Here is a 21,816-nt window from a genome sequence, read left to right as displayed (position 1 = left end):
TAATTCTTTGTGGATATGTTTCTAGCACCTTTTTAGAATACTTTTTTGGTTGGTTTATGGATAGAAAAATACTCATCTATGTATTTATCAAATCTATAAAAATAATCATACAGTTTCTTTTTGTATTTCTAAAGTTTATTGTTTCGTTAAGTCTATCTAAGATGGTATTTGGTAGAGTAGCTACAGGTGAATTTTAATTAAATCACAGAAAATTATGTTCGGTTAGGGTTCAAACTGTGTTTTATTTTAGTGGGACCCATTAAAATTGAGGTTGAACCTCGATTTGAAAAAAAAAAAAAAAACAAGACAAACCAGCTGCAAGCTTCTCACTTTATTTTCTAAATCCACCAATAAAAACACGTGTAAAGAAGATAGGAGAGAAAAAAAAACTTTGGAATAACAAACTTCCTAAATAACCATTTCTCTTATATCACCCTATAATGGTTCATCACCTCAATAATTTGTCATCTTAGAAACTGTTGAAAGAATACCCTATAATGGTTCATCACCTTAATAATTTGTCATCTCAAAAAACATTGAAAGAATACTTTGAAATGGTTTATTGACTACGCAGATTCATCATTTCTCTTCCAAAAATTTCCAAAGCTTTGTCTTTTCTAGCCATCCCCTCTCCTCTCTTGTCAAAATTAACTTTCCTTCCTTTTTTCTACCTGATATGTTTCTCCAAGATAATGATCTTGTAGATCTATTTAAAAATGTATTTTGATTAAGTATTGTTTGTTGCTTACACTGTGAAAATTTTTTTCGTTCTTTTATCCTTTAAAATGTAAATTCGATCTAGCATCTCTTTATTTTGTTGTTGTAGAATAGAAAGGAATTAAACTACATTTTTTTTTATTGTTTCTCACAATGTCATATCTATTGTTGCAGAATCGATCTACAGATCTGTGTTGGTTTTGGAGGCACAACAACAAAAAGACCCCAAAACTAGTTTAGAAATAAAAAGAGAAACTGATGTGAAGTAGATAATGTGTTTCTTTCTTTACAAATATTTAACTAAATACCTATTTTAATTACACAAAAAATAAAGTTTGGGTGCTGTTGATTGTTCTTGTTTACAATGTTGTAAACTTTGGGTGTTGTGAAGTAGGTTAATTAACCATGTGCATTACTGGGTTTGTATGCCGACAGTATGCATGTTTCTTCCTCTAAAATCTTGTTAAAATAAATTATTCATACTTAAAAGCTAAGGAATTTGAATACCCAAGAATGTGTCCTAATGTATTCTTAGAATGACAAGATCTATTTAAAAGTATGTTTTTTTGTCATCTTGTATAAGGGATATGCCAAAAATGACTCGGATTATGCACCAACAACCCCCGTACTTGTCCTAGCACTCTACCTTTTGTTCTTTTGCCAATTTGCTTTGTTTTAATTGATGGTGTAATAAATAATATGGTCTCTAATTTACCTTATAAAAAAACTGGAACATTGAGATTTTGTTTTGCCTTTTTAATGGGCAATTTCTTAAGCTTTTTTGAAATAATTAATTTTTAAACATTAATTAAAATAATTTGGAGATTGAAATAAATAATTTCATAAGGTCTGGATGATTGGAGAGTATAATATTAAAGCTTTTTTATTATTATTTTTCCCAATGGCTTTAAGTAAGGTTAAAATTGACATAAACGAATTGTATGGTTTTGTGCCACTTCTTGTTTTTGATTTTGTATAATAATAAAGTCATAGACTCATAAGTCAATAGCCTTTTTATAAATACTGAAGAAGAGGTTGGATCTTGAGACTTCTGAGAAAAAGAGAGGAAATGTAATTTGTAAGAGAATTGTATTGGTGCAATTGATGGCATACATGTGCGAGCTTGCATATCAACCGAAAATCGTATTCCATTTATCGAAAAAAAAAGGTGTACCAACACAAAATATAATGGCTACTTATAGTTTTGATATGCAATTCATGTTTGTGAGGACAAGATGAGAAAGCAGTGTCCAAGATACACGTATTTTTCTCGGGGTTATTGACAATAATAATATAAATTTCCTATACCACCGTAAGGTAGTTATATGATAAAAATTAAATGCTAATATACATATAATAATTTGCTTTTTTATTTACTAATATTATGATAGATTTAAAATGTTTGTGATTGCATGTAAATACTTTTTGGTTAATGCTTGATATCCCAATAAGTATAGGTATTTAGGTCCACATAAAGGTGAAAGATATGCTTTATAAGATTTTAGGTGTCGTGGACAACCAAGCAATCATGAAGAAGTATTTAATCGTACACACTTATCTCTACATAATGTAATAGAATATTTTTTTGGAGTATGGAAATAGAGGTGAAGAATTTTACAAAACATGTCCGCTTATTCATAGAAATCACAAGTTCAGATTATAGCAGCATTAATGGCATTACATAGTTACATTAGAAAGAGATCGCATGATGATGTAGCATTTACAGTATTTTATAGCAATCTCAATTTTATTCCCAATGATTTTTTGGTTGATGTTGTATACTCAGAAAACCATGAATACTAGAGGCCTTTTATGATGAATTTTGGATGTGATAGAATTGCAAATAGTTTAATGAAACAATAAAAGAAAAACCTTTTTCATAAAGTATTGTTTATTTCACAGTGTAATAATAATTAAATCTACAGTATTTCAATTAAAAACCATTAATATTAATATATGACTTTTTAGTCATTTTATTACCAAACCACGGGTATTTGAGAGTGTGGTAGTGGTTACTTTTCAAAGTGTTTTTGTTCAGAAATGTATCAAAATAATATATTTTTTATTTTAAAAAAATTATTTTTGACATCAACATATCAAAATAATTTGAAAGCACAAAAAAAATAATTTGAAGTAAAGAAAAAAAAAGAAAATTCAATTTTTTTAAAAAGTGTTTTTGAAACACAAAAACAAACAGAGTCTTAACTAAATACATTAAATTATTTGTTATCCAATCTTAATTTCAACCAAACATATATTTTATCGAATCAGCCTCAACTAAAAATATTTTTTATAAAACAATTTTTTTCAAACTAAAATCACAAAAATTATTATAATGCCAAACACACCCATAAATCTTGATTTTAGAATTCATTAGGGTGGCTTGATATATATATATATAGAATCCTTGCATGCAATGGGAGGGAAACGGAAGTTATGGCATCGCAGCCCTTTATCAGGAGCAACTTGACGTCCTGTGGCTCAATCCACAGAGAATCCCTGAGCTTAGGACCTTGATACAGGTGCAGTGGGGTTCTTCCACATATGTGTACGTATTGTGAAAGTAATGTATTTTGCCGATAATTCGGGATAACCAACCTACCTCTCATTTCTATGAAACCAACAGTAATTAGGCTACTCAGCAGTCTACCACTCCATCAATATTATTATTTTTTTTCAAAAAAAATTGAGGTGTTATTTGAAATTGTGTTTTATTGTTTTATAAAAATATTTAAAAATAATAAATTATTTTTATATATTTTTAAATCTTTTTAATATGTTAATATCAAAAATAATTTTTTAAAAATAAAAAACTGTAATTGAGATGTAAAACAACACTTTATTAGTTAATTATATCTTTTTGGAAATTGTTCCTTATCTTTTAGGTGTTATTTAGAAGTGTGTTTTAAATAGCGTTTTTGAAATTTAAAAAAAAATAATTTTTTTATATTTTTAAATTATTTTAATATATTGATATTAAAAATAATTTTAAAAAACAGTAATTATGATGTAAAAAAACGACAACAGTCGTTTTCGACAAATATTCCAAACAAGAATAGAAGTTAAATCAAAAGTTGGTCTACCAAAACTTCTTGTATTGTAATTGTTATCTTATTAGGTTCGGCAATTATAATTGTTCGGAATCCACAAACCATTCCTACTGACAATCAGAATTTCTTCAAATATATCCTTGAATTTATTCGAGATGTGAGCAAAACCCATATTGGAGAGGAATATGGTCCATGGGTTCCCTTTATTGGAACTTTATTTCTATTTATTTTTGTTTCTAATTGGTCAGGGGTGCTTTTACCTTGGAAAATCATAGAGTTGCCTCATGGAGAGTTAGCCGCACCCACGAATGATATAAATACTACCGTGAAATCCTATTTTTTTAGAACGCGTTGAAGGAATAGATATTGTTAGTGCAAAGGAAGCAATAAATTGAGGTTTATCAGGACCAATGCTACGAGCTTCCAGAGTACGATGGGATCTTCGTAAAGTTGATCATTATGAGTGTTATGGCAAATTTGATTGGGGAGTCCAGTGGCAAAAAAAAAAAAAGGGATTCGTTAGGTCATTATTTAGTCCAAATTGATGAAATAACGGAATCTGTAAAAATTATTCAACAGGCTTTAGAAGGGATTCCAGGGGGGCCTTATGAAAATTTAGAAACTCGAAGTTTTGATGAAAGTACTAAACTCGTCAACTTCTTGGACCGACGAGAAAATACTTATTGAGAATGTCGACTTCATCATGACAGTGGTCTTCAAGGATGTGGTGTTAGTAAAAATTAAAATTGTAAACCCTAAAATTATAGTTCTAAACTATAAAAAAAATAATGAAAAGACTCTTATATTTTTTTAAAAGTTTGAAATTCAATAATATTTTTCTTAAAATAGTTTATAAAGATGTATAATACAATATTCAAATCAGAAAAATCTTAATTAAATTGAAAGTCCTAGAAAAACAATCCAAATATAACAAAGAAAATGAAGAAAATTCTAAGCAGTAACTTCCGATCCAAATTTGTACATGTTTCTGTCCGATGAAGTTATCTTTTTTAACTTATATAATAATAAGGCTTTTTGAATGTTGTAGTAAAATTTCAGTTAAATTCAACAATCTAATGAAAGATATTTTAACGTTTTTGAACTTCTTAGCGTCTAGTGAAATATCCACGTAGCCTAGCATGTTTGAAGTGTAATTATGATTATTTTTTAAAATATTTTTTTATTTTAAAATATATTAAAATAATATTTTTTATTTAAAAAAATTTATTTTTGATATCACCGCATTAAAATAATATGAAAAACTAAAAAAATTAATTTAAAGTAAAAAAATAAAAAAATTAATTTTTTTTAAAAACACTTTTTAAATATCCACATAGCTTGTTTGGAGTGTAATTGCGATTGTTTTTCAAAGTGTTTTTCACTTTAAAATATATCAAAATAATATTTTTTATTTTTAAAAAATTATTTTTAATATCAGCACATTAAAATAATATGAAAATACTAAAAAAATTAATTTTAAAAAAATTAATTTTTTTCAAAAATACTTTTAAAATATAAAAACAAACATGACCCGGTCCAACACAAATCCCACAAATATGTTAAACTGCACGATAGTCAATTAACTAGTATTATCACTCCTGCTACTCCATAGATGAAATTTCAAATCTTGGAATAAATAAAAGAATGTGTCAACAGTTCTAATTCAGAAACATAAATATGCTGTTTTTGTAAACATGTTGATTACACTAGAGGTAAGTTTACATTACAAGTCAATTTCTAATGTAGTAAAAGAATGTGTTAATATTACAGATGCGTTTTATTAATATATAATGATTTTTTTAATTAAGAAATACAAAAATGCTATCTACATTTAATGAAATAAATTAAAAAATGTATATGGATTTGTAAACTGTGAAAGAATTATTAATGCTAAATAAATACTTAAATAAAAAGGTAATCTCTCTCCTTAAAAAAAGACAATCTCTCTCCTTACAAATAAAAAGCAACCAAGTTAACTTCAACTTTTTTTAATTTATGTTTTTTTTATTTTTTTTATCTTAGAGTTTATTTTTTATTATTAATATCAAATATAAAGAAAAGAAATTAAAGATAAACTATAATAATATCTTTGAAGTATTATAAAAATAAAAAATAACTAATATTTAAAAAATATGAACTAAAAAATTTTAAAAGTAAGAGAGAGAAGGTATTAATTTATCTTTATCTTTTAACGTTGTATTTCTACTACAATTTTGAAATTTATTTCATGAAATTATGCAACAAAAAGATTAAATCAAAAGAAAAAATAAAATTTGAGAATAAAATTAAAAAAAAAAAACAAAAATAATTCCTCATTATTCACTGTGCATTAGAATAATAAAGTAACTAGAAAAAAAATCTCAGTTCTAGTAGTATATTGTATATCAAATAGTGCCTTCAATATTTAGATAAACATTTTCAAATTTATCACCTTTTTATTTTTTTTTAAAAAAACAAAACTAACAATGGATAAGTTTACGGGTAGACCAATTGGATATAAACTCCTCACAAGATCATTGATGATAATAGATGACTAGCTGCGCTACGTTGTGGTAAAATAAAAAAAAATTGTAAAAAACCCTTAATAATATTTTAAAAAGAACCTTTAAACAATGATATATAGAATTAACTTGAGTTAATTAAAATTAACTTATCAAAATTATAATTTGGGGTTATGAACTCTATTGAGTTCAATAGTTTTTTTAAAAAATACTAGTTATATGATAAAAAAACTAATTTAAAATTAAATATTGAATAATGAATTGAAAATAACAATTAAATAAAAATCAAATGTTAAAGGCTAAGGGAAAAGGAAAAAAACAAAAACAAAAAGACTAAGCAAGGCATGCTTGTGGAACAAAATTAAATTAATTGTTCATTATATTAAAATGTACAAGTAAGAGTTGTTTATAATTTAGCTTTTATATAATCTTGAAACTATTTAATTAGTCATTATAGTTTAAAATTAATTAAATGATGCTTTAATCAGTCTTTTGCCTATGCATTTCAAGTGGTGAATATATTGATTACTATATTTTAATATTGTTTTTAGAAAATAATTATATTTTAACAATTTAAATATATATATATATATATATTTAATAATTAATTTGGTTGCACATATATATTATATTATGTATGTTGTTATATATATTTTTTAAGGAAAACCAAAAATAAATCTTGATTAGCAATTCAAATATCTAATGTAATAAAATTAAAAACAAATTATTTTCAACTTCTTTGTGCTTATATATTTACATTTTCTCTTATAAGTCATAATTTGTTTTTTTTATGAAAATGTCACTAGCTTCACCAAATTTATTTTTTTAAAGAATTTTTTAAAAAATAAAACATAAAATATCAAGACATTCAGGGATATTTAGGGTCTATTTGGGATTATGATAGTGATGACGGTTTAAAATGTTTTTTGCTTAGGAATGCATCAAAATAAAGTTTTTTTTATTTTTTAAAAATCGTTTTAGACATCAGCAATCAAAACGATCTGAAAACATAAAAAAAAATTCAAAATTTTTAAAAACACGGTTTGCACTTCGTTCCCAAACATTCTCTTAAAAAAAAATCACCGTTAACCTCTTCTTGTTAAATGGAACCCAATAATACCAAGAGTACGAGTTTCAACGTCGAAAAGTGATCAAACCTATAATTTATTTTTTCTTGTTGTTTTCATATAATTTTATCTCTCATCTCTTAAAGATAGAGATTGAAAAATAAATAAACTAAAATTTTAGGTCAAAATAGAAATTATAAAAATATAGGATTAGATAATTTTTTTCTTTGTTTTTTATATTTCAGTCATTTTATCTTTTAATATGATATATATTTACCACAATTTCAAGCTTATTTTCATCTAATTAAACCATTAAAAAATTCAATTAAAAAAAATCCCCCACCCCCCAAAAAAAAAAATCCTTGAGTAGCTTCACTATTCAGTAAAGCTCCATCTGAAAACTCAAAAATAAAAAGCAAGAAGAAAGTGACAACGCAAAAACGCCTCTCAATTGCGATTGATTTAAGCTTATGAAGCACATAAAGAGGCCAAGTTAATTGGCTGGCCGGCTCTGGGCATCATTACGTGGGGAAAAAAGGAAGAAGAAGAGGCAATTAAAGAATATGATGTCCGATAAGTTAAAGTCCCACATGAACAGCAACATCCCCACCAAACATCCCTTCTTTTTACTCCTCCACTTGCCTTCTCTTATAAGAGCTTGCGGCCATTATTTGGCGCCTAAGCAAAGCTAATTTACCATTTCAAGGGCCATCACGCCCGCATATACTGACTGAGTGTATTCTTTTATATATATATATATATATATATATATATCAAAGTTAAAAAATTAATTTTAAATCTTTTTAGAAAACTTGAAAAAACTAGATTAAACTCAAAAAAATAAACCAGTAGAATATAGAACACAAAATAAAACTTTGAAAGAACTAAATTTAAAAAAGAGAACTAGCTCGTAAAATCTAGAAAATTAAAGCTGCGCTGAAAAAATGCACTAAAATATTTTTCAAAGTTTTTTTTTACCCTAGTTTCCTAGAGAATTAAAGCGTTACTATTTTTCTGGATAACCCTTAACTTTTTTCTTCTTTTTTTTTTAATTAGAAAAAAACCAGGTCAAAGGTGCACTGATTGTCCAGCCAATCAGGTTTGGATGGGTTTTACCGGTTTTGATCGATCCTCACAAAGTCTCTTGAGTGTCCAATCATTGACATCAGCCCCAGCTAGTTGGGTGGTTAGATTATTTGGTTTTCGATTAGACTGGCAGCCCCACCTCTCTATTAAGAACTTCTATATATATATATATATATATATATATATATATATATATATATATATATATATATATATATATATATATATATATATATATATATATATATTTATTTTTTACTTCAATTATAATTTTTTAAAAAAAGTATAAATATTTTATTTTATACTAGTACTAGTTACTGCCGTGTAGTTTCACAACTTGATGTTTTAAATTAGGGCCCCGTTTGTTTGCAGGAAAGTAGTTTTCTTTTGGAAAGTGAATTCCTGGGAAAGTGAATTCCAGGAAAGTGAATTCCGGGAAAGTATTTTCCGATGTTTGGTAGTGTAATGAAAAATAAGTTGGAAAACACTTTCCAGTGTTTGGTTATGTTATGGAAAATAACTTATTAATGTTTTATTTTTTCAAGTTTATTAAAATAATAAGGAACAAATCTTACAAATTAAAAAGTTGAATGAGAATGAAATTGAAAAAAAAATATAATTTCATAAATTATCTCAAATAAAATAAATAATAATCAAAATAATAGAGATCAAATCTAAAAAATAAAAGGTGAAGAAATTAAAATAATAATAATTAACATTTCATAAATTATTTCAAATAAAATAAGTAAAAATCAAAAGAATGAAGATCAAATTTGATAGATAAAAAATTTCAATAAAAAAATGATAAGGAAAAAGCAAATAGCAATTATAAAAATAAAGACCAAAATTAATATAAAAATTAAATTTTAAGAGAAGAAATTGAAAAATAAATATTCAAAACAAATTATATATAGCAATCAAAAGCTTGAGGATCAAATTTGATATAATCAGCAAATAATGACATTTCTAAATTTTTCACAACTTCCGGAAAGTGTTTTCCGCCCAAATTTTTCAGGAAAACACTTTCCTGAAAACCAAGCCAAATTTTCCTTTGACTGGAAAGTGTTTTCCGTTGACCAACTTTTTCAATGGCAAACAAACACATGAAAGTTTGGAAAGTAGTTTCTCGGAAACCACTTTCCGGAAAACAAACACAGTCAAAAGAGAAAACACTTTCTTAGAAACCAAACCAAATTTTTCTTTGACTGGAAAGTGTTTCCGTTGACCGAAAAGTGTTTCCGTTGACCAGAAAGTGTTTTCCGTTGACCGGAAAGTGTTTTTCGTTGACCAATTTTCCTAGTGGCAAACAAACACAGGAAAGTTTGGAAAGTGATTTCCCGGAAAATGAATTCCGGGAAACAAACATGGCCTAGATAAACATAAGAAAAATAAATTGTAATTTAGTTTTATGATAACTATAAATCTTAACTATTTTTTTAAAATTCTAAGTAAAAAAACTTCTTATGCTAAAGAAAAAACTTAAATCACCCTAAAATATTTTACCTAAAATAAAATATTTTTTATTTATTTTTAATGATAAAAATATCAATTATGCTTATATACCATGAGTTTGCCTAAACTAATATATATATATATATATATATATATATATATATGTCTGTTTTTAAAGGTAACTAATTATTATGCCTCAAGATAATGATTTTGAATTAAGTCCTTACTAGCTAGTCTAGCAAGATCCAAGAGAGCGGTAATTGGTAAATTAGGATTTTTCCCCTTTTCTTTTGATTACATAATTCTTATTTTTATTTTAGAAGAACAAAATTTTATTTATGTATTTTTCAAAGAAAAGCAAAGTTATGCTTGATTTTTTTTTTCAGACAAAACTCAACTTTCCGGGAACACAACTCTTTTAAGGATTAAACAAAATTTTATTTACATGTCCTTTTTTGAGGAAATCACAATCTTTGGACAACAAGTTTAAATCTTCGGGACATAACCCTTTTAAAAATTATACCATCTCCAAGTCCATAAGTAACCAACATACATTAGACAATAAAATCCATATAAACTCCATTACAATGCAAGTTTCAATGTAGTCCCATGAACATGTCCATGCGCAAAGAAAAATAGAATATTTATTACAAATAACTCCAGTATAGTTCAAGCAAATATAGCACACATAGTAAATTAACAACGAACGACATACAAACCAAACACGAATTCACGAGTCAAAAACTAACAAATAGATGACAAATTATTCTCAAATCAATAAATCATACAACAGAGTCAAATGAGTTGGCTAGAATTGGACCAAAGTTGCTAGAACAAAGAGAAACAATATCGGTATGCAAGTTGCACGCGTTAAAGAACATGTTGGATTGCATGCGTCGTTTGCATATACTAGCAGGCTAGGGAGGTGCGTCGACCTGCAAATTGACTACACCTATTCTCCCTATTTCTTCCTTCACCAACAATGCATATCAACTCCTCATGTACTGAGAAATCAGGGCAGTGAGTATTGGTGTAGTTTGTAAATGAGTAGAGAAAAAAAAATGTATATTCCACATCGGAAAGAAACATTCCCTCCTAATATTTATAAGTGTGGATTTCTATTATACAATAAATTAAGCCATGATAGAAGGACTCTTTTAGTAGGCTTTCTAGTGTTATTATATAGATATTTATAATATCAAAAGATGACACTTAGAACTAGGAACGTAATATGTCAGTGATATTAATTTGTAATTGTTGAGATAAAACTGAATAGTAGTTATTCAGTTTAATTTAAAGTATAACTTTTTTATGAATAATCATATTATTTTATGAATAATTATAATATTTCATGAAAAGTCATATTGTTTTATGAACAATTATATTATTTCGTATAGTTTCATAACAAGTCATATTATTTCAAGTTTATAAAAACCTGTTACTATATAGAAAACTAAATACAATGAAAACATATATTTTTTTTTTTTTGGTATTAACTCTCATTTTTTTAGAGGGTTTAGTTATATCTTGAAAGTGTTGTTTCTATGTGAGATAAATAAACACCTTAAAAACAATATTTTCATGTCTCTAAACTAACTTTATATTTGTTTTCATTCTAAATACTTTCTTACATAAAGGATGTTGGTAAATTTGGTGAACCTCGGAGGTTAGGGTGTGTGTTTTGTTTTTTGTTTTTTTTGTTCTTGATTAATGTGTTTGCTATAGTCTCTTTTGTAATCTATGTTTGTGTAGATACTTATATTGTTTGTGCTCTGTTTTATTTATAATGCTTGATATATTTTGCAAAATATAAAAATTAAACCGAAAAAATAATATTAGAAAATTTTCTATAATTTTCTTCTTTATTGTAGATTTCTTTAATTTTTTCCCTTCATAATATGCAGGATTTCTTTTTCAATTTTATTTTATTCTGATATTTATTTTTATTTTTCCCTTTTGTATAACCTCTGTTATTATTTTATAGTTCCTCATCATCCTAGTTCTCCCTTTTTCTTTCTTTCCTCTTATTTCATCCAATATATAATTATCTTTATTTTCATTTATCTATCTTATCACACAAAACAAAATGAACATTTTTTTTAAAAAAAAAACAACAATTGATTGAACTTCATTGTAGATATATTTTTAATTTTTTTTTTAAAATATATGAAAAAATCATAGGTTAAGAAAATGAGTAATGACATTGTTGAAATTAAAACTAGATATACCTCTCTAAATGGAGTTATAAGACACAGATTTTCTTTGCTGAATCCAAATTCTTCATTGAGATGAATAAGTGTGAGTTTGGTAATATGATGCAAATTGGTTTTGTAAAAATATTATTTAAATAAAAATATATTAAAATAATTTTTTATTTAATTTTTAACATCAATATATTAAAATTAGTATGAAAAATACTTTAAAAATAAATAAAACCAAAAAACAAACATATCATTAGGAATTTATTATCGTCCAATCCCTTGTTGACATCTAAAATTAATATTATCAATGATTCAAAAGGTATAATTATAATTATGGGAGTGATTGAAATAGTGATAATTATTTTTTTAAAAGTATTTTTTATTTAGAAATGCATCAAAATAATATTTATTTTTATTTTAACATTAAAATAATCTAAAATTATAAAAAAATAATTAAAAATTAAAAATTTTCAAAAAACACTCTTTTGAGTAAAAACCAAACCGGCTCTATTTTTTTTATTTTTTTAATTGAGCTCCGAAACCTTAATTTGTCCCCTTAATCTGTTTGAGAGTGTGGTTGCGGTTGTTTTTCAAAATACTTTTCACTAAAAAATATATCAAAATAATATATTTTTTATTTTTTAAAAATTATTTTTGATATTAGCATATCAAAATAATTTAAAAATCTAAAAATATATTAATTTAAAATAAATAAAAAATAAAAAAATTTAAATTTATTTTTAAAATGTAAAAACAAGGAGGTAAACAAGGCAAAAAAATAACGACAATAACTATTCGAAGATGGCCGGCCAAGAGGTCAGGAAGAAGCAGCATCACTTAAATAAATAATTAATCAGCGGACGTCAGCCTCCTCTCCCATCAAGCTCTGTCCAAACTAACTCTCCCAAACGTGACCTCCTTTATCTCTCCGGGTCCCATTTTCAAAAAAATGAAAACAAAAATCTCAAACAACCCTTTCACTTTTCCTAAATTTGCAACATTTCCCCATCTCCTCCCTTCCTTTTCGTGAATAAATAACTCCTCAAGGACCTTCAGTTCAAAAAAGAAAACTCTCAGTCGAAAAAATAAATAATAAAAATACTAATTTTTAAAAAACCAAAAAACCAACCAGAAAGAAATCGAAGAGAGCGGGGGAGAGAGAGAGAAAGAGAGATTGTAGTTGTAGATGACGATGGACAGAGAGAAGGAGAGAGAGATAGAGTTAGAGAGTGCAATGTATACAAACTGTTTATTATTAGGTCTGGATCCGAGTATAATCGGACTCGGACCTTCGTCAAATGGCACTCCGCGGGTCGGACTTTTCCGTCACTCCAACCCTAAACTCGGTGAACAGCTTCTTTACTTCATCCTCTCCTCGCTTCGCGGTCCTGCTCAATCCGCCAAAGTAATATTTTCATTTTCTCCTTTTTAGATATAATGTTCCTTCCTTGTATGCAAGTGTTGATAATTTCTTTTTGCGATCGATCTTGTCAGGATTTTGATAAGGTGTGGCCGATTTTTGATTCCGCTCAGTCACGTGATTTTCGTAAGGTTAGTAGTTTGATTAGTTGTGATTTCGTTGAATTTTCCGCAAAGGTTAGATTTTATTTTTGTGTTTTATTTTTGCTTTTGTTTTTTTGTTCTTTGTTGTGGTTGAAATGTTAGGTTGTGCAAGGGATAATCAGTGAGCTTGAATCGCAAGGGGCACTTCCAAGGAGCAATTCAAGGGTTTCTTCCCTTGCTACTTGTTGTGGACCGAGGTAGTTTTTTTTATATTTGGTCATTTTTTTTTTAATTTTGAAAAGTGAATTTTGAATTATAGAAACGAAACTAGAGATAAACCAAATGTGTTCATCTTGCAGTGCTCCCAACTTGGCCAAATAGCTGGGTCAAGTTAAATTCAGTATTGGTTTTAAGTTCTGCTGTCTTATGAGAATCTGGGTTTCTTAGTAAAATGGATGCTTTCTGTTCATATATAGGAGCGCTAGAGGATAATGTGTGTCTGCCATAAGCAAGTTGATGACTTGGAACGCTTGTTTCCTAGTGAGAACTCATATGCTTTGGCATGTTCGTGAGTGCATATATTCTGAATGGGTTTTGTATCTTTGTGAAATAATCAAGAAAATTTACTTGCACAAGTTGCTACAATTGTAATTGGTTCATAATGCATGCAGATTTTTTTCTTTTAAAACGACTTTCAAGGCATCCATTTAGAGCATGGAATTGTGTGGAGCTTTAATGATATTTTTTTTGGCTTAATGCAAAAGTTTCTCATGTATGTGCAGATTTGTTGAACTCTTGTGGCAACTTTCTTTGCATGCTTTGAGAGAGGTTCACAGACGGACATTTGCTGCTGATGTTGCTTCAAACCCACTTCCTGCTTCATTAACAGACGTAGCCTTCCAACATGCAGCTACATTGCTTCCTGTGACGAAGGTAATACTATTTTCATGGTCCTTATCAATGTATAAAGTTATCAAAGCTCAGGTCGTTCTCAGTCAAAGACAATGGGATATTTGAAATTGTGATCAAGGTTTATAAATCCACTTATAAAGTCTTTCAATCAGGCAATACATGCATGGCTATTGTTCTTTCATTTGTATAGAGATCCTAAATGCACTGACATCAAAGAACACTTCTGTAAAGGTTGAAACGTCTTTTGTTAAACTGTAACTATAAGTGGGTCACAATTTGGAAAGGATTTTTTAAGAAGCCTCTTACAGAACTCCTATAGGTCTCAGTTTTTTTTTAAAATGCGTCCAAGAGGTGAGATCTCATATGGTTCTCTCACTCAGTATACAATAGAAACTTTCTTGGATGTGGATCTCAAATATGGACACAAAGTAAAAAGACAACATAAACGACAATTTCGAAGTTACATATTTTTTCTCCTTTTAGAATGATCTGTGTTAGTATTATAATTGCAGTTTTGGATAGAAATGGGAAGACAATATTCATTTTTCTGCAGTTTCATTTCTTTGTTTCCTTTTTGGGTGAATTACCATTATCATAAGTTATAATCCATATGAACTATTCAAGGTTGCTTTTCTAAACTTTGCGTGTTAGTGAACAATTCAAATGCTGGAAAGGTTTTAAGAAAGGAGTACTCTGTTTTCTGGTCTTTTGCACTAGTTTCTCTTTTGACACATTTCATTTACAACTATACTTCAATTTTGGTAGCAGTGATTTGAAAATCTCCCCTTAAACAGGCAAGAATAGCTCTCGAAAGAAGGAGGTTTCTTAAAAATGCAGAAACAGCAGTACAGAGACAAGCTATGTGGTCAAATTTGGCTCATGAGATGACTGCTGAGTTTCGTGGTCTTTGTGCAGAAGAGGTAATGGGAAACTCATTTACTTTCTTGTAAAGGATTTAGGATGTAGCTGCCTGTTTTCCTCACACTTCCTTTTGAAAACTTGAATGTCAGGCTTATTTGCAGCAAGAGTTAGAAAAGCTACATGACTTGCGGAACAAAGTGAAGTTAGAAGGTGAACTGTGGGATGATCTAGTGTCAAGTTCTAGCCAGAATTCACATTTAGTTTTAAAGGCTACTCGCTTGTGGGATTCTATACTCGCTCGAAAAGGTAAGTCAAAATTAACAAAGTTTTCTTTTTTATTTTCTTACAAATGCTGAACCATTTTATTTGTTTGAATATATAAACTAGGATTTTCTTGGAAATAATGCCATAATTGAGATGTTCAATTGGTTTCTTGTGAAATGAATTTCCTTTAATTAAGTTCTTCCATTTGTTTACAAGAGTAGTTATCATCTAAGTAAGTTGTTTCCATTTGATGGTGAGTTTAGTTGATTTAACAAATGGTCACTGTTCATATTTTTTCTGTACTTCTCTGTTATCATGATGGTACTCAGTACTTACATTTAGATGCATACCACGATGATATGTAGTTACCATGGACATGATTCTTGTGCTTTGAAACGTGTATGGTCGAGCTTGTCATTCCGCTAGGGCTTGACCTGCAGATTTTTAGGTAAATAAATAGACTTCCTAGATTATCTCAATCTACTCTTAATTGATTTTGAGGCTTGCTTTCTGAAACTATTCTTTCTTCTAGTAGTTTTGGGGATGGTCAGAAAGGATGGCAATACGCTTTTGGAATTTATATCTTCTTATTTTGGACATTTTACTTAAAGAGTAATTTATCCATGTCTACTAGCCATAACTTCCTTTCTTTTTTTGTAAATTTCTAATCTTAATCTTTTCTATGTTGATTTCAACAGTCTGTTTACATGGTTTTCTCCTATAATCTAATTGCTGATTCTTGATTACCATGGGCATTTTCAATAACATATGTAAAAGGCAGAGAAAACATTGCTGGGATGGATCCAACCTCATATACCTAAACTGTATATGAATGCTGTTCCCTTCATTTGCCTATGTTTGATTGTCACAGACAGTTTGATCCAAACTGTTCATGCTCTCATTGTCATGATTGGATATCAGTTTCAATGAAAGGAATTTATCATTTACTTTGTTACACTTGCTTTCACTTTATGTGCACATGAAAATATTTTTTAGCTTGCTTATGTTACTTTTAATCACTTATTACCCAAAAAAATGTTTGGCCTCTTGATTAAAATTTTCGTGACATTAATTAATTTCTGTGACATTAATTAGATGCTTCTTAAAATTTGATTCTAATATCTGCTTAAACTGTACATATACTGCCACTTTACTGCTATTCCCGTAACTTGTTAAGTACCTTTATTTACAGGTCAACATGAAGTTCTTGCTTCAGGGCCAATTGAGGACCTGATAGCTCATCGGGAGCATAGGTAATTAAGATCAGATATTGTGCTAGGTTCTGAAGATGTCATTTATCTTATTCCTCTTCTTGCGTGATATTCTTTTACAGATACCGCATCTCTGGATCATCTTTGCTCTCAGCTATGGATCAGAGCTCTCAGGTTTCTTATTCAGATGAACATTCAGATGACAAAGAACATAGTGATGAATCTTATGTTAATGAAAATAGGGAAAAGTCGAAGAACAGTTTGGATTCATCTCATCTACAAGTAAATGATGAGATGCATTCTCGAGTGGATGATAGAGGTGGAAGAGTCCAGCCCACTGTTGATGTAGCAGAAATTATAAGGCGTTGGACACATGCATTGCAACGTATTCATAAACAGTCACTTCTTCTGGTATTCTATTTCTTTGTCTGGTCATGAGCTCCTTTATTCAAGTGGTAATTTGTAAAAATAGATGCCTTCTGCATACCAAGCCAAGGCCTTCATTACTTACATGCTAATGATTAACTGCTATATGGCATATGATTAAAAGTGTGTTGCAAAATTGAGATTATATATATCTATTTAAAGTTTGGTATTGCAAAGTTTTGAGGTTGTAGATATTTGTGCAATACTAAGTTTGAGTTTACTAGGTGAAAACAAGACATATTTGATGTTTGTTCTTAGCAATCTTATGTTGATTTTCTTTACAACATGGACACAACCTGATTATTCTGTGATTTACTTCCACTCTATTTATCAAGGTGTTTTGTTTTGAGGGGGTTGGAAGACCATGTAGATCTGGAAAAGAACACAATTAGTCATTCTTGGATGGCATTATCATAAGTGAATCTCAGATTTTGGAGATTTTGCTCTAGATGACTCATATGTGCTGGAGATTTTACTCTGGATGACTCATATATGCAAGCAATTTGTTATTAGATGAGGCTTTTATTTATTTATTTTTTAAACAGGAATATTCTCTTATTTGTTTGTAGATCATATACTTATATTATACAGAACAGTGTCTTTTTGTGTGAGAACTTGACTCTATGGCGTACTATTTTTACTTTTGATGCAGATGTGCAAAGTATATTGTTGAGTACTTCCTCCACTCTTTTCTTGAGCATTCCTAATGTTTATTTGCTTTGTTTTTCCAGATATTATGTGAGAATTCAACAAAATTGTCTTTGATAAGAATATCACTGTAGAGAAAGAAAGTGGTTGTTATGGAAAATGATTATTAAAATCAATTTTTTCTCATTAAAATGTCTTAATACAGGAGAAGTATAAAACAGATGTGCAACAGTAGTATTGATGAATTAGAGAAGTCTATGCATTTTCAATCCAAGAACTTACAAGTTGATTGGATTTTGCTTGTCAATTATCATTGATGATGTAGTGAACTGCTATTGTGCAACAATTGCTTTGTAGGCAAAAGCTAATGATGGAGAAGGTCCAGATATATTAAGAAGTGAACTCGATGGTGGTACTAGTGGCCATGCTGAATCTTTAGCTGCAACTCTTGCAGAACATCAGCAACACCTGAGTAGTTTTCAGGTATGAAATAATCTTTGTGAACTGAGCGAGCTTCGAGTAAGCTCTGAAGTACTGCAAATTTGACTTTCAATTTAACAATTCCTGTTTCAGCTTGATGATGGCTTAATGCCACTGGACATGTTGGGTATTTGTTTGCCTGTTGTTTTATTTTCTTGTGATGTGCATTGATAACAAGATAGTTATACTTCCTTAAATGTCCTCTTTCATTCACAGAATGAGCATGCATCCTAATGACAGGTATCCATAACCCGGACCCAACTTAATCAGGTTTCAAGTACCCATCATGTATCCATAACCCGAACTCGAATGCTGTAATTTACAACTATTTAGTACATAATTAGTTTGGTATACAATATACATGTAATTTTTTAAAATTTAAAGTTATTTACTTGTTTTGGGTCGGGCAGACCAATATCCATACCTAACCCAAAACCCGACCACCTGATCGGGTTTAAAAATTTCCTACCCATTCAGGTCAGAATCCATTGGGTCTGGGTGAAATTGCCATCCCCATTAATGACTCATAGAGTTTGTGGTCATGCCATAATAACTTAGAAGAGGGATATAATCAAGTGTTATGGATACTCCTTGTTGCAGACATCAGTGAGTTACAGTAGTTGTCATTGTTCATTTTTTTGATTGCCATCCCCATTAATTTTTTGCTGCAACGGAGAGGACCAATCCTTGCTTTTTCAAAGTGTTGGAACTTACTAGACTGTGCACAAAACCTTTCCCTGATGCAAAACCTCAACCATGAGTATTCACCCCTTAAAATGATGAATAGCAACACATGTCCTTTATATAAATGAAATTGGCATAGATTTGCTGAATTACTGATGTTATGAACCCTATTGTCTTAATGGGATGATACTAGATTGTGTTTTTATCATTTGTGAGCACTTGCATCATGTTCTTGAGATCACTAGGCTTTCCTACTTACTGGAGGCCATGTTGACGAATTTTTCCACTCTAATACTTTTTTCCACAGGGGCTTATTGACCAACTTAATGAAGTTGTTCCAACAATACAAAATTCAATATCAGAGTGTACAGAGAAAGTAAATAATATTTCTTCCAGCCAGCCACCAATGGCCAAGCATCGTGGAACCTCACCTATACAAGCTCAAAGCAGTGGAAGGACCTTGGTAATTTTTATGAATGATAAGTGCATGCAAATTAAAATGCCCAATGTTGAATAACTCATCATGTAAAGCTGAGTTCTCTCTCTCTCTCTTCCCCCCCCCCCCCCCCCCCCGGAACTGTTAGGAAACTAGCTCCGATAATGTTGCAGAGGTGACTTCAAAAATTTCCACAGTTCAGCTTGACAAGGTATCTGCTAGCCCCCCTGCTTTGAAGCTACCACAGTTATTCAGTTTGACCCCAAACTCTTCTGGAAAAGGTGCAAATTTGCAAAAGAGACAAATGTTAGCTCCCCAAACCATCCAAATGGAAAATCTATCTGAAAGAAACTCTCTGGACCAGCCTTTATCAAATAATCGCTTGGATAATCCATCGCAAGGTTTGCTAATTCTCTCTGCCGCCTGCTTTATCCCCTCTGCATATGTTATCACACTTATTGGCATGCTGAAGGCCCTTGCAGTTAATCAATTAAAGAGTTTCGGTTTTTGAAAGCTTTAGTTGGAGAGTTTGATTCTGATTTTGTGTACTTGTAGAAGGAGATAATTTTGTTCAAAACTTAAAGAGATCTGTAAGAGAAGCTGCTCTGTCAATGCAATCTTGCAACTCAGAATCATCTCATGACAGTCAGTCTGATGAAAGTTCTGAGCACTTCTTTTTACCTCTTTCATCGCCTGGATTTTCTTTTGTCCCAGAAAAAAAAGCAGTCTCAACAAGAAGTAAAAGATTTTCAGTATCTCAAATGAACTCTGATTTGCTTGAGAAACATGCTCGAGATGGCCATGCTGGAAGCAAGTACAAAGAATTACCGGAAATTTTAAATGATTTGGGTTCACTTACTGACTATGACCACATAAATGGCTTCCTCACAGCTGCTGGATCAAATGGTGCGATATCTGATGGTCAGAGCTTATTCAATGACATTGAGGAACCCCATGATCAAGTATTCTCACCTCCTTTCCTGTTAGATACATCCCTTGTACCAGATTTGTACGAGGACTTACTTGGTACGTTGCTTTGGGTGAAATGCTCGTGTTATAGGCATTTATATGTTTGTTAATTATGTGGTTGAGTTATTGTTGAATGATTTTCTAGATGCAGTTTGTGTTCAATATGCCATCAACTATGAAAACTTCAGATCTTCAATCTCAAATATGCCATCAATTTGCCATAATTAAGCTAGCATGTGTCACATTGCTGCATGGTCAGCAATCCATTATTCCAGTCTTGCTTTATTTTTTGCATCCAAGATTAATTATGCTTAGACAAACAACTACTATAATTCTTTTGTGCTAGAGTTCTGTTTGAATCTAGGTAAAATTATGTTAATGAGGATTTATCAACTGGAGACCCTCATTTTCTCAGAAAGGTTTAGAGATCCTTTTACAAGTATTCTCTCTTTTTCTTTTTTGCCTTTTCTTGTTTCATATTTGTTTAATTTCATATTGGATCTTTTTCCCAACTGGGACATTTTATTGATCTGAAGTTTGTTTAAATTTGTTGCAGCTCCACTTTCAGAAACTGAAACCGCCTTGATGGAGCTTTGAGTCAGAATTTTTGGCATTGTTCTTTATGTATGTGATAGATTTGTATAACAACGGATATGATTGTGCATTAGATCAGGAACTAGGAATCATTATGCGATTTTTCTTTTCTCATTTACCGTTTTTTATTGGATATGTTTTTTTTGAGGATTCAACTTGTGGAGTATCCAAGGGTGCCGAAGTCCCATTCGTGCCTTTCCACGATAATTAAGAGGTTTGCACCCGACTGACTCTGAATTTCGAGCCTTCAGCTATATCATCCTGTTTGTTGAAATGCATGATATTCTGTTTTTGGAACTCTTTGCTGTTTGAGATTCTTCTTTGCAATTGTCTAATGTATATAGAATACCAGTACTGCTAGGGTACTTGGAACATCTTACAATGTCTTTGGTACTAAATTATATGGCATTTGTTGTACGGAAAAAAGTATTTTAATTCATTGAATGTGATTTTGATCGCATCTTTTAGGTAAAAATTTGTTGTAAATATACAAGCGGTCCCTGCATTATTCATAAAGTTTATGCCAATGAAGTTGAAGTCTGTCTACGATTGCGGATGCCCTTGTTTTATATCTTTTTGATTATCATATACAAAAAAGTCTCCTTTTGTTTTTTTTTTCTTTTTAGCTCTTAAACTTTTTTTTTTCATGATTGCATTCTCCTGGCCAAATTAAAAGATAATTGAATCAAATTTATCCACTAAAAACAAAATTAAAAGATGAAGGGTTGAAGTTGAAAAGATACTATAAATAGTT

General features: G+C 29.7%; 1 protein-coding gene across 2 annotated transcripts; it reads left to right on the top strand.

The window, feature by feature from the left end:
• The first annotated feature begins 13,189 nt into the window (after positions 1 to 13,189).
• Positions 13,190 to 21,537, top strand: LOC133670889 (AUGMIN subunit 6-like). 2 transcript variants are annotated; one of them, XM_062091493.1, is made up of 13 exons: positions 13,190 to 13,479; positions 13,569 to 13,625; positions 13,740 to 13,834; positions 14,360 to 14,510; positions 15,284 to 15,409; positions 15,500 to 15,656; positions 16,807 to 16,867; positions 16,948 to 17,236; positions 18,257 to 18,382; positions 19,371 to 19,526; positions 19,648 to 19,900; positions 20,058 to 20,525; positions 21,025 to 21,537. In XM_062091493.1, exons 1-13 carry the CDS (start codon positions 13,261 to 13,263, stop codon positions 21,063 to 21,065), a joined length of 2,199 nt encoding a protein of 732 aa, XP_061947477.1. In that variant the 5' UTR covers positions 13,190 to 13,260; the 3' UTR covers positions 21,066 to 21,537. The 2 variants fall into 2 exon arrangements, with proteins under 2 accessions (XP_061947477.1, XP_061947472.1); XM_062091488.1 differs by having other exon boundaries at positions 20,055 to 20,525.
• The last annotated feature ends 279 nt before the right edge of the window (positions 21,538 to 21,816 follow it).

This window comes from Populus nigra, chromosome 1 (assembly GCF_951802175.1).
Source record: "Populus nigra chromosome 1, ddPopNigr1.1, whole genome shotgun sequence".
NCBI lineage: Eukaryota > Viridiplantae > Streptophyta > Magnoliopsida > Malpighiales > Salicaceae > Populus > Populus nigra.
This window is presented reverse-complemented; position numbering and strand designations above follow the sequence as displayed.